Source organism: Cibotium barometz, chromosome 48 (genome assembly GCF_041138505.1).
Source record: "Cibotium barometz isolate CiBa-2024 chromosome 48, ASM4113850v1, whole genome shotgun sequence".
NCBI classification, from domain to species: Eukaryota; Viridiplantae; Streptophyta; class Polypodiopsida; order Cyatheales; family Cibotiaceae; genus Cibotium; species Cibotium barometz.
Genome location: NC_141093.1, coordinates 27218893 through 27231898, shown reverse-complemented (window position 1 = coordinate 27231898; position 13006 = coordinate 27218893). Strand labels below are relative to the sequence as shown.

Here is a 13006-nt window from a genome sequence, read left to right as displayed (position 1 = left end):
CATCAAGAAGCTCCCGTCCAATCTGGTGTCCATCAACCAGATCAATGAACCATTCTGCTTCTGAGTCAAAGAGGTGTTACCATATTATAGTAGTGATGTGTGTGAACACTCTTAGGACCGCCGGGGCACTTTTTCCCTCACTAGGAGGTTTTTTCCCCCGTGCATTGTATATACGCCCATTATCTTCTAGGGCTTGTTATCTTTCATTTTTGGCACTCATAATACACTACTGTGTTGTGCTCAAGCTTCCTCATCTTCTTGAAGTTGTGTGTGCATTCCTGCAACCCTAATTCCAACAATTGGTATCAGAGCAGGCTTCCTCCTCCCGGGCAGCATCACCGGCACCTGCCGCTTCATCTCCTCCGATTGCGACGAGGTTTCACGAGCGTCTGCAGGTTAGTATATGCCGTGGGAGAGCCCGTAGGGCTTGGTCATTTCAGAATTTTGATCTGAAGTCATTTCGCCCTCCGTTTTTGCATTCCAAGTACTGCGCAGGCAAAATCGTCCTACTGTGCAGATTTTCTGTCAAGATTAAAATCTGCAGGACAGGTGTCCATTCGTCTGTTTTGGGCTGTGCTACATAGCACAGGTCGATTTTATACAGGTTTACCTCTTACAGACAGCATTTACATCTAGTAGTACAGTCATTGGCCATGGCTGACAACAATGATGTATTCCGCATGTTGGCTGCTGAGGATAAGTTGGATGGCACCAACTATCCATTGTGGGCATATATGATGCGACATGTATTGGTAGCAAAGGGGTTATGGAACATTGTGCAGGGTATTGATGCACGTCCTATTGTGGCTGGGAATGCTGCAAACACATCAGAAACAGGTACTGTTGATGATGGTGCAGGCACAAGTGCTGTAGCAGCTGTTCGAGAACCACCACTTTCAGCAGAGCAGATTCGTTGGGATGGTAGAGATGCGCAGGCTCATGCCTTGATTGCGCTGTCTGTCAAACGTACCATTATCCCACATATTCGCTCCTGCAGGACTTCTAAGGATGCTTGGGATGTACTTGCCACATTGTATCAGGCAAGAAATGAGGCTCGTGTTGCTTACCTCCGAAAACAGTTGGAGAGTGAGCATATGAACGAAGGTGATTCTATGGATAGCTTTTTGACAAAGATCAAGGATTTCAAAGAGCAGCTCATTTCTGCAGATGAAATCCTGTCAGACAGTTCACTTGTGCAGACTGTTTTGAATGGTCTACCAGATTCTTATCAGGGTTTTGCTTCCACTCTTCGCTTGATGATGAAAGGCAATCCCAATGCCTTATCATTTGAGGAGTTAGTTTCTGTTTTGCTGCAAGAAGACCAGTCAAGGCAAAACAGGAATATTATGCGTGTCGCAGATCAAGCTTTCGTTGCTAGTCAGAGAAGCGGGAAAGGTAAAGCTGGCTTTTCTTCTAGTAAGCAGAAATCTGCAAATGCTGCGCAACCAAAGAAGGAAGACAAAGATGAGAAGAAGGGTGACAAACAGAAGACATTTTGCAAGTACTGTAAGGGAAATGATCATGTCATCAAAGCGTGTCCTAAGCTGGCTGCGAAAGAGGCTAAGAAGAAAGAGGCTGGTATGGCTGTTGCAGATGCCTCTCCTTCTAACAATGAATCTGCTAATGTTGTGCTAGATACAGAATGGGCATTCAATGCGCAGTGCAGTTATGACCCATCTTTGCATGACACATGTATGTCTGCAGTAGATTCAGATGTATGGTACTTTGACAGTGGTGCCACTAAGCATATCACCTCGCAGCGCAGTTTATTCACTTTCCTTGAGTCTGCTCCCACAGGGAATACTGTCACTTGTGCCAATAACTCCTCTTATCCCGTTGAAGGAGTTGGACAGATTGTGCTGAATGTTGCAAATGGCAACACCTTTACACTTTTTGATGCATTGTATGTGCCAGGGATCAAAAAGAATCTGCTGTCAGTCTCCGCATTTGCCAAAACAGGTTTGGTTGTAAAATTTGTGGATGACAGATGTACTGTTCATGATCTCTCTTGTGGTGACATCATTGTAGCATCTGGTTCACTATGTCGAGGGCTGTATAAGCTCAATATGGATGGCAAATGTGTAGAGGATTCAGCATGTGCTATTATGGATACGCAGGCTATTTCAAATGCAAAACTGTGGCATGCACGTTTTGGTCATCTGAATTTTGCAAGTTTGCTGCGCCTGCAGAAATCTGAAATGGTGTCTTCTTTGCCTAAGCTTGAGGCACCTGTCAAGCATGTTTGTGAGGGCTGCATATTGGGTAAAATGCAGCGTGCTTCCTTTCCCAAAGATGGATCAGTGAGAGCTGAACGCAGATTGCAGCTTGTTCACAGTGATGTTTGTGGTCCCATGCAAACTCCATCATTTGGAAACTACCTTTACTTCGTGACTTTCATTGATGATTTTACCAGGCATGCATGGGTATATCCTTTGAAGGCAAAGTCCGAAGTGTTTTTGTGCTTCAAACAGTTTTTGGTTATGGCTGAAAATGTGTCAGAAAGTAAGATGGGTACCCTCCGTTCAGATCGAGGGGGGGAGTATATGTCTTCGGAATTTAATGCATTTCTGGCCGAGCGTGGGATAAAACACCAATGTACAGTGCCGTATACACCACAGCAAAATGGTGTGGCTGAGAGAAAAAATAGGTCTCTCATGGAAATGGCAAGATGTATGGTTAAGAGTCAAAGTCTACCACATGGTTTTTGGCTTGAGGCTGTCATGTGTGCCACTTATGTACTAAACAGGTGTACCACCAAAGCATTACAGGTTGTCACTCCATATGAGGCTTGGCATAGCCGCAAGCCATCTGTTGGCCATTTACGTGTTTTTGGTTGCCTGGCATATGCATTGGTGTCTGTGCAACATCGCAGAAAATTGGATGACAAAGCTGTCAAATGTATTTTTGTTGGATATAGTGCTGAGAGCAAAGGCTATCGTTTGTATCATCCACAGACAAAGCGCATTTTGGTTAGCCGTGATGTTGTATTTGTGGAAGATGCAGTTCAGCCCTTGGTTTCATGTACTAAGGAGACAGATATCAGCTCACGTGATGTCTATGATACATTGTTGCCTCTTTTCAGTGGTGCACAGTCAAGTGCAATACCTCATGAGGCAGTTTTTCAGCCTATGCAGGTTTTAAATGATGGCACAGATCAGCCTATATCTGATGCAGATGTGCATGATGCACTTGAGGATGAGAGACAAGAGATTGAGGGCTCTAGGAACATGCCTAGATGGCTGGTGCAGACTTTGCGTGACAGCAAGTTGGATGCCCCTTTGTCTAGTCGCACTCGTTCTGGCTCTCATGGTGCCTCTTATGCGTCAGATTGTTATGCATTGGCTGTTTCTAGTATGTGCGATGAAAGTGAGCCTGTTTCATTTGATGAGGCACAAAGTTCAGAAAATTGGATGGCTGCTATGCAAGCAGAATACGATGCTATTATGAAGAATGGTACATGGTCTTTATGTGACTTGCCCCCTGGCAAGAAGGCCATTGGCACTAAGTGGGTATACAAATTGAAGCGTAAGCCTGATGGCACAGTGGATCGCCATAAGGCTAGGCTTGTTGCAAAAGGTTATGCTCAAGAGAAGGGCATTGATTTTGATGAGACTTTTGCTCCCACATGTCGTATGACCACTGTTCGTAGCATCTGTGCATTAGCAGCTCATAATGGTTGGAATGTACATCAGCTGGACATAAAGACTGCGTTCTTAAATGGAGATTTGCATGAGGAGGTGTATGTATCGCAGCCTCGTGGTTTTGTTCAAAGAGGGCAGGAAAACAAAGTGTGCAGGTTAAAAAAGGCTTTATATGGTTTAAAGCAAGCTCCACGAGCTTGGTATGAAAAAATACATGCATATTTGACTGCACATGGGTTTCAGAATAGTCCAACAGAAAGCACTTTGTATGTTAAACGTGTGGATGGTGTACATCTAATCATTGCTCTCTATGTCGATGACATGCTGCTCACAGGACCAAATGAGAGTCATATTGCTGATTTTAAGGCTGATTTGAATGCCTCTTTTGAGATGTCAAATTTGGGGCATTTGCATCATTATTTGGGGATACAATTTAAGCAGTGTGATGGAGGTATTGCTTTGTGTCAGACAAAGTATATTGAAACATTGTTGCGGAGATTTGGCCTTGAAGACTGCAAGCCTATTGCTACTCCAATGGAGACAGGTTTGAAGTTGAGTCTTCATAATGCTGGAGATCACTTTGATGTCACACTCTATCAGACAGCTGTTGGTTGCCTCATTTATGTATGCATTACGAGGCCAGACATTCAGTTTGCAGTCTCACAGGTGAGCAGATTTATGCATAGCCCAGGCATTAAGCATTGGCAGGCAGTGAAGCGTATCTTTCGCTATTTGAGTGGTACTCGGCATCTTGGGTTGTTTTATCCCAAGGGGGGATCATTGCCGCCAGATTTACATGTTTTTTCAGATCCTGACTGGGCTGGTTGTTATGACACACGCGTGTCCACGAGTGGTTTTTGCTTCATGCTTGGAAGCTCATGCATATCATGGTTGAGCAAGAAGTAGCCTACTGTGGCCACTTCTAGTTGTGAAGCTGAGTACAGGGCAGCTTTCACAGCTACGGTTGAGTGTGTGTGGCTCAGACGCCTTATGGCTGATTTGGGTGTTGGGCAGCCATCTGCCACCACCATCTTCACTGACAGTCAGAGCGCATTGGCAGTTGCGCGGAACCCAGTGTTCCATGCTCGTACGAAGCACATTGAGGTGCACTACCATTATGTCAGGGAGAGACTCTCTGCAGGAGAGATCAGTTTGGCTTATGTGCCAACACAGGATAACCTTGCAGACCTTTTCACAAAGGCTCTGCCTCGTGAGAAGTTCGAAGCTTTTCGCAAAGCTTTGGGCTTACTCCCTTTTGTGGATTCGTCCACATAGCTAGACACTTCCCTATACATGAGTGCTAGCTCTTGTTCACCGCATCACTCCAGGGGGGATTTGTTACCATATTATAGTAGTGATGTGTGTGAACACTCTTAGGACCGCCGGGGCACTTTTTCCCTCACTAGGAGGTTTTTTCCCCCGTGCATTGTATATACGCCCATTATCTTCTAGGGCTTGTTATCTTTCATTTTTGGCACTCATAATACACTACTGTGTTGTGCTCAAGCTTCCTCATCTTCTTGAAGTTGTGTGTGCATTCCTGCAACCCTAATTCCAACAAGAGGCATCACACTGCTCACAAGGATCAACACCTGTTACGGTGCAAAAACAAGTCCTGGAAACCTGCTGAAGACCACGCAAGGCCTTCTGAAACCTATTAACCACCCCCTCTGATCCCGGAACCACAAAGCCTGGAGAAACCACCTCCTTCTGCAAGTAATCAACTGCCACCTACCTGGCTTTCCGAAAGGTCCCCGTGGAAAGACCATCCTCATCTACAGGAGGTTCTTTGTCCCGAATACTACGAGACATCAGAACATAAGTTACCTGTTCAGTTTCCTCTTACTGACGAACACAAGAACTACCAGCATCAGTCTGGAGAGTTCCTGCCAACTGTTGCCATCTACTGGCAAGCGATCCACCATCTGGTCCCGGAAAGCCTGCACCTGCAGCGTATCCACACTTAAGTGGCCATTACTAGACTGGCACTCATCACAAACCTGAGGACCTGGGAGAGAGAGTGCTGAAAGCTTGTAAACTCCATTCTCCACTCCGCCTTCCCAAACCACCTGGCCTGTTGCTTTGTCCCGGAGAGCAACAAAATGCTCATCAAACTCCACCCGTATGCCAGTATTGCAAACTTGATGCACTGACAACAGATGAAAACCAAGTGACGGAACATACAACACCTGGGAGGAATGCTTCTCTCCTCTGCCAAATCGGGAACTATCTCCATCATGCCCTCACTGTGAACTGGGATAGTGGACGTATCCCCAGTAAGAATGTGACAAGAAAGCTTGCAGAGATCCTGTAAACCGGAACGAGGAGGAGTCATGTGCCTAGAAGCACCACTATCTAGAATCCGCTCCCGAGTATCCGTTGCGGAGAGTCCTCCAATCTCCTCCCTGCCTCAAGAAAATGAAACAGGGGTGTCCACCACCTCCAGGTGCACAAAAGCCGGAGTCTTCATGATTGCTGCTGAGGAATCTTCACCCTTCTCACTCTTCCGCTTGGGACACTGCCTCCAATAGTGGCCTTTCTCACCACAATCATTACAGGTCCTCTCTGCCTTTAGTTTCTCACGGTCAATAACGGACTTCTTCTCAGAAGACTTCTCTGACGAAGCCTTCCCTTTGCCCGTGTTACGGCCTTTCGACTGTTGGCAAGTTAAGGCCTCCGAACCTCCACCCTGAGGAGGGTTCGTGAATCGTTCCTCTTGGTCCAGAACCATGGGCACAAGCTTCTCCCACGTGATGGTGCTGAGCCTGCCAGTGGTAATCAAAGACGAGTAAAATGCTGAACACTGAGAGGGCAAGTGTGACAGCAACGTTATGGCCATGTCCTCCGACGATATCTCCTTCCCAGCCTGAAGAACTTCTTGCTGAAGAGCCTGCAGCTTGTTAATATGCTCCCGCATCGTCGAGGACTTTGCAGGGTTCATAACCCGCATCTGCACTTCCAAGGAGATCCTCTTCATGGGTGATACCCTGTTATAAAGAGAAGCCAAGTGCTGCCATATGCCTCTGGCCAGCATCATGTGCTTTACATGATTGATTACCTGCGGTGTGCAATTGAGAAAGATAAACGAACGGACCCTGGCGTTGACACGATCCCACATCTGTGTCTGAGCCTCCTGGTCCTTTCGGATCGACGGTAACTCCCCTTCCTCTACTTCCGGCCGTGGAACCCCAACAACGACGAAATCAGCGAGGTCGTAAGACTCCAGAACAGATTCCATCATAACCTTCCATATGCCGTAGTTGTTCCCGTCCAACTGACGGTCCACTGGGATTGTGGGGAGTGTCGGGATCTTCACATGCCTCTCGGCCATCTCAAACAGATATGCCATTGCGGGGATGTACTCTGAAAAGGGTGGGTGGGTGGGAACAAAGAAGAACTAACACTTGCAAGTGGCTGTCCAGCAAATCAGCCCGCCGTCCTCTTGCTTCTCCTCTTCCCGAACAGTCCCGTACGGTCCACCAATCAGCAACACAGCAGTCCCCCTCTTGCTCTCACAAATCCCAAGAACTATCTAGAGCCTAGGCTCTGATACCATGTCAAAATACGCAGCGGAGATGTTGACGAGATCTGGGAACACGAGAAAACGCAGTGCAGAAAATCACAGCACAAGAGAGAGAGAGATAGAGGCGTGTAACTCTGCTCTATATACACAAGAAGATCCCGAGAAAATGATACAAAAGTGATGGGGAGCATGGGGCATATTTATATGCCCCATAGATGTAGTCGGCCTGCGCTAGGGGCTCTCCACGACTGCATAAAGCAGTCGGCCAGCAGTAGTAGCCTCCACGACTGTAGGAGCAAGTCGGCCAGCCACCAGCACCTCCACGACTGTGTAAAACAGGTCGGCCAGCCATGGCGTGCAGTCGGCCAGCACCATGGGCTCCTGCCAACCATCTGGCATCCATCCACACCATGGAAAAATGGGAAAAAATAGGGAAAAAATATGGGGAGCGAGGAAAAATGATAAAACACCTCATAAGGGCAGGCACACCCACAACAAAGGCCCTGGTGTATAAAAATAGACAAGAGATGACTTCTAACACATGTGACATATTGAGTTGTGTAATTGATCCTTCTGTTGAGCATTGTTACGTCTTCATTTTCTCCACAGTTCGCCTCTCTCTCTATCTCTGTCTACATGCAGGCCAGAGCCTTTGTCCTTGCCCCAGCTCTACTCACGCTCAGCTGCGACCTGCCGAGCTGAGACCCACTCTATTGCCGTCGATCAGCGTATGGTCTTGAGTCATCTATCACCATCGACAAGCGAGATCCATCAAAGGAATGGGTATGCCGACTTGCCACAAGACAAAGGTTCAGAGCCAAGTAAACCTGTAGATAGGAATAACGGCAAGAGGGGGGGATTTGTTTGTGCTTTGTACTTTGACATTTTCTCTTAAGACAGGAGTGAGCTTTTTCTGTTGATTTATTGACTAGTGCGTTACTCCCCTGGCCATCATTTTTTTTGCAAATCAAGCCCATAAGCATTGATGATGACTTCAATCTGCAGATGACAACGAAAATGCATGGTGTATGCTGTGATAGCAATTTGAATCAGCATCCTTTTGTTGAATTTTTTAAGGATTCCATTTTCAGAATGAATATTGAGCAGTCACAGTTAAAGCTACTTGATTGCAAGCTACTGCTAATTCTAGAATGAAAAAAGGAGGAATGGTATGTGATCACATTATCAAACAGCAGATTATTCAGTTGTGATGTCTTATACAGAGACCGTCTGCCACCTGTGACCATTATGCTACATGTTATTGGGTTGATGATGTACGATTGTCTTAGCTAGGAAATGTTTGAGACCTTGAATTGCAGGTTTGATTTGTTCCTGCCTATGCATGAAATGTGGAAAGCTTATGCAAAGCGAGTTGTAAACGATAACAGGCAAGCCGATCAACTATAGCTGTTGGATTCACATCTATATTTTGAGAGTGATGTGCTGGCAATTATTGGCATGGCTAACAGACAGGTTTGAATATGGGAGTGCTCAGAGGGAAGATTATTGAACCTAGTCTGCTTCAAATGGATCTGCATGGGGGCTTTCTTGCTGGTATGTTGACCTTGAGGTGGATTCTACTTATTGCTGTCATGTGCCATTGTGGGTCATGAACTAACTTGTGGCTAGTTGTATTCTTGAGAATAGTGGTGGAGGCTAAGATCGACAACCAGGTAGGTGTAGAGGGGATCATGATAAGGGAGACTACAAACACCTATGCAATTGTGACTATGGCCAACAAAGTCAAAGGTACTTAGCTGTTTCTCTTGTTGTGAAGCACTGTTTATATGCCATGTATACAAAGTTGAGAGTACTCTGGGGATCTGACAGAATTGGGCGTCCATTTTTGCAGTCATACCCAAGGCTGGCTCTGTGTTCATTTTTCGCTTGGATGATATGTGTGTCACTTTGTATGGGGATCATGTGTCTAGTGGCAAGGGAGTGACCGAGAAAACCTAAAGATGAGCATCAGGATGATTGGCTGGAATACAACATTCATCTATAACGTGCCATACACAATCTGTAGTCATCTAGAACATGCCATATATGCTATGTTGACATCACAAGTGAGGCCTGCGTAAAGGGCCAGGGAGAGCGGTTGATCACAACCAGAATCATTCTTTAAGGACTTTTGGAGACGGGTTTTTCAAAGAAATGGCTCCAATGAATGTGTTGCATCATGATGTGCAGGTTGATTACCTTTGTCTACTAATGCTATCACACATGCATTAACTCGTTACTACCATGTGTTCATGTATGAGATCAAGATTAAGGGATTGTAAGTGAATTGATGCTCCAAAGTATGTTATCTTTGCAGTGTGACTTCACTACATTATGATTCAAAGTTTCGGATTTTGCAAGGGTGCTGGAGGTTGATAGAGACAGTTTTTTCTATGGTTGAAAGCTTTGTATAATGATCAAGACAAACCAATATAAGGTTTGTCTTGATCATTAATTGATTTGCAAATCTTGGAGACATTAGAATGATATATGGCTCATTTCGATTCTGAAAAGGTTTTTGCAGGTTTCAAGTACCATATCCTCTATTTATTTTGTATTGTGACACTCTTGATGTAAGTAGAAGCTTGCAACTCTTGTATGTGACATGCAAGATGCCTCATTTGAAGCAAGCACCAATAATACATTTGTTATGGTTTATCAATGCTTCTTGTAGTTTAAGCCCTAAGCTACTACTTGATAGAAGTAGCCCTTATGAAAATTCATGTTGTCATTTGTGGTGTGGTATCATGACACACTGTGGGTGGTGTGGTTACTCTTGGTTTCCAAGATGGTATTAGAGCCATGTTCATTGTCCTGGGGCAAGCATCGTAAATAATTGGAGCAACATCTTAGGTGATGGAATGATCACATATGGAGGCATCATTCATGGTCAAGGCACTTTGCAAAGCATTATCACATGTACATATAAAATACTCTCATCATGAGGAACCATATCGTCATTAGTATTATTATGTATAGCAATCTTGACAAGGTGTTAACCACTCTGTAGTTTATTGTGGTTTCATTTGCTTGACCTATGGTCAGGCGCTTTGCCATCTCACTCGCTCTGAACGGGTAGTTAACTTTTAGAAGACGTCTCTAGAATTTACAAAGTGGCCTTACCCTATGTGTAATGTCAAAGAGGGAAAGTTTACAAACTTAATGCACATACTTGCTTAAGATTGGTAATAGAGGTCAGACCATTTTTAAGTTTGGTCAGCCTTGTGTGAAAAGTAGTCAATTGTATTTTGACAATAAGCAATACATTATCATTTGCTTACAATAGTTTTCTTGTAAGCTCTCTTTCTTTTCTCTTCTTGTGCTTGCTTGCATGCTATTGGATTTTTACATGCTAGATGGATGCTTGTTTGAATAGGTTTGATTGTGGGTTCTCCTCTTCCATTAGCATCGGGAAGGACCATCTCTTCTTGCCTCCATCTAGGCATAGAGACCTTTTCTTTCACCTCTTTAGTAAGGATAATTTCAAGGACATGAGTAAACGAGCTAGCATACCCACATAAGGAAGTTGCATTTACGACTCGAAGGCAAGACTCAATGACACATGCTTTGTTAAGGCTAAGATAAGCTCTTGACTTGAATATATTTGGTATCGTTGTTAGGGACTAGTCTAGGGCTTAGCTCCATTTATCCGTTCATTCCAAGCTATTGGGATTACTCAATATTATTTGGTGTTGATTAGGAAGTCACTCCAAAGACATACGACTTTAGAGACTTGGATGTGTTAGTTTTGTCGCTTTTGCTTTTGATTTGAAGTTTGTTTGTATTATGATATTATATTTTCATACCTTGAAAGAGAAAAACCTTAGTTTCTTGGTTATTTGGATGATTTTGGAGTCCACAAGGCTTAGATTTCATTACATCAAGCCAAGGAATAGCTTAGCAATTGTGATTAGAAGAGGAATCCACTCTAAAAACATGAGCATTAAGCTCCATTAGGTGTGAATGAGTGGGATAGTCAATTTTTGTTCATGCATTGTTTGAATTAGTAGCTTCATGATTTTTTTGTAATTTGTTTATATATTATTTAAATTGATAGCTTAGAAACATGAAAAATCAATAAAAAATAATAAAAAATACTAAATTACTTATATAATAATCATTAACTAGAATAAGGATCCTTGATCACCTCTCGTCAAGCTTAAAAGCCTCAAAAAAATTTAAAAACTAGTTAAAACGAGCTCTCGGGTTAGATGTGTGAGCCCAGTCTCGCGAAAAAAGATGCGAGTCAAACACGTGAGTCAATACACTTATGTCTAGAGATGTGAGCTACGAGTCTAGATATATAAGTTGAGTCTGAACACGTGAGCTGTGAGCTTGGAGACATTAGCCAAATGAGTTTAGCTTAGACATATGAGTCGTGAGTCGAGACATGCATAATAGTAGCCGTGAGTCCGGAGATAGTGAATTGGACGTGAGTTTAGAGGTATACCTAATATTGTACCAACTAATTATTATTGCCGTAAAGACTTGTAAGGACATACCTACTCATGTGTTTTAAAGATTTTCTTGTCATATAATCCGTACTAGCTACAATTTTCAAGGAAAATTATTATCCTTTGTAATTTTTGGGATATTGAAGTATAATTATTACTAAATAATTACACACCAATCTTGTCATAGGTGTAGTTCATAAAATTTTGTATCCTAGGTAGGTCTATTTCATAAAAATAAAGTATGTGAGCATAGTTCATGTAAAAAAGGCATGTGCCTACAAATGTAAGTATGTAGACATGAACCTAGATATGTAAGCCTAGAGACGTGAGAGTTTGGAGGCGTGAGTCAACACACGTGAACCTACGAAAAAAATAAAAAACTTTAAAGTTATATATATATATATATGTATATATAAACGTAATTTTTTAGATTGAGCAGAATATACGATTTTGAAATTAGTTTTAGACATACTTCAAGAAGCGACCCGTTTCACAGAGAGAAAATCTTGATGTGCAAACCCAATCTGGACTAATTATTGAAAACGATAATACAGTTGACTATAGTGCATCAAACCATACTTCCTCAAACCTACCCAACCTTTGATCCCAATAAACGACCAGCACTAACACACACACACACACACACATGCCAAATCCCAATATCATTCCTTATGGAGGCACATATTAGAAGTTCAAACATGCCTTCAAGTACTGTCCCAATGAGTGACAATCAACCCACCAGGGGTTGGAGTATCGCCGCTTCGGCGAGCATTAACTTGTTAAGCGTACAAGGAGAACTTATTCATATAGTCCCTCTTAATGCCATCACAAGGCTTCAAAAGAAGCCTAGAGCAGTTTGCCAAGGAAATATCCAAGGCAGCAAAGAAGCAAAAAGCTTAAGCTTCGACCTCAAAGCCAATAGACCAAGTGTCAGAGATGCAAGCATGAAAGGCTACAAGAGTCCCTAAAAGGGCTAATGAACCATAACCAAAGGTCCAAAATAAGAAGACCTTGAAGGGCATGCACAAACGCAATGCACGATCATTTGCCAAGGGTAAGGATGCCATGACCATTGAAAGTAGTTCGGATGATAGCTGTGAAATTGCCTCCCTTTGCGGAGATAACAAGAAAACTCACACGTTCATCTCTTCCCAAAGAGAAGATACCCATTGATTATGAAAACCTTCCAAAGAAACTCAAAGAGGTAACCTAACTCCATGTTAGAGAAGGAGTAAATAAAACAAGCCCAAGCCACTTGTAAGGAAGGTGCAAGCTAAACTAGAGCCGATGCTTTAGCAATTGGTCAAGGACTCCGCCTCAACGTATCCATGATCCTAATCATAAATTCAGTGAGGGAACCTTAGAGCGTGCCAAAGGATATATCTAAA

General features: G+C 43.5%; 1 protein-coding gene across 3 annotated transcripts in view; it reads left to right on the top strand.

Annotated features, from left to right (window-relative positions):
* Positions 1-9648, top strand: part of POP4 (ribonuclease P family protein) — a 79273-nt gene extending 69625 nt beyond the window's left edge. Inside the window, exons 4-8 of one of the 3 annotated variants that reach the window (XR_015263940.1) lie at positions 8484-8552; positions 8660-8718; positions 8812-8913; positions 9017-9354; positions 9482-9648. Coding sequence is in view for 2 of the 3 variants with exons in the window: in XM_086785678.1 (XP_086641804.1) it covers positions 8484-8552; positions 8660-8718; positions 8812-8913; positions 9017-9123 (337 nt within the window). In the remaining variant the exon portion in view is untranslated. Of the gene's footprint in view, positions 1-8483; positions 8553-8659; positions 8719-8811; positions 8914-9016 lie in introns of all 3 variants that reach the window. The other 2 variants (XM_086785678.1, XM_086785677.1) reach the window with 2 other exon arrangements.
* Positions 9649-13006: the final 3358 nt, after the last annotated feature.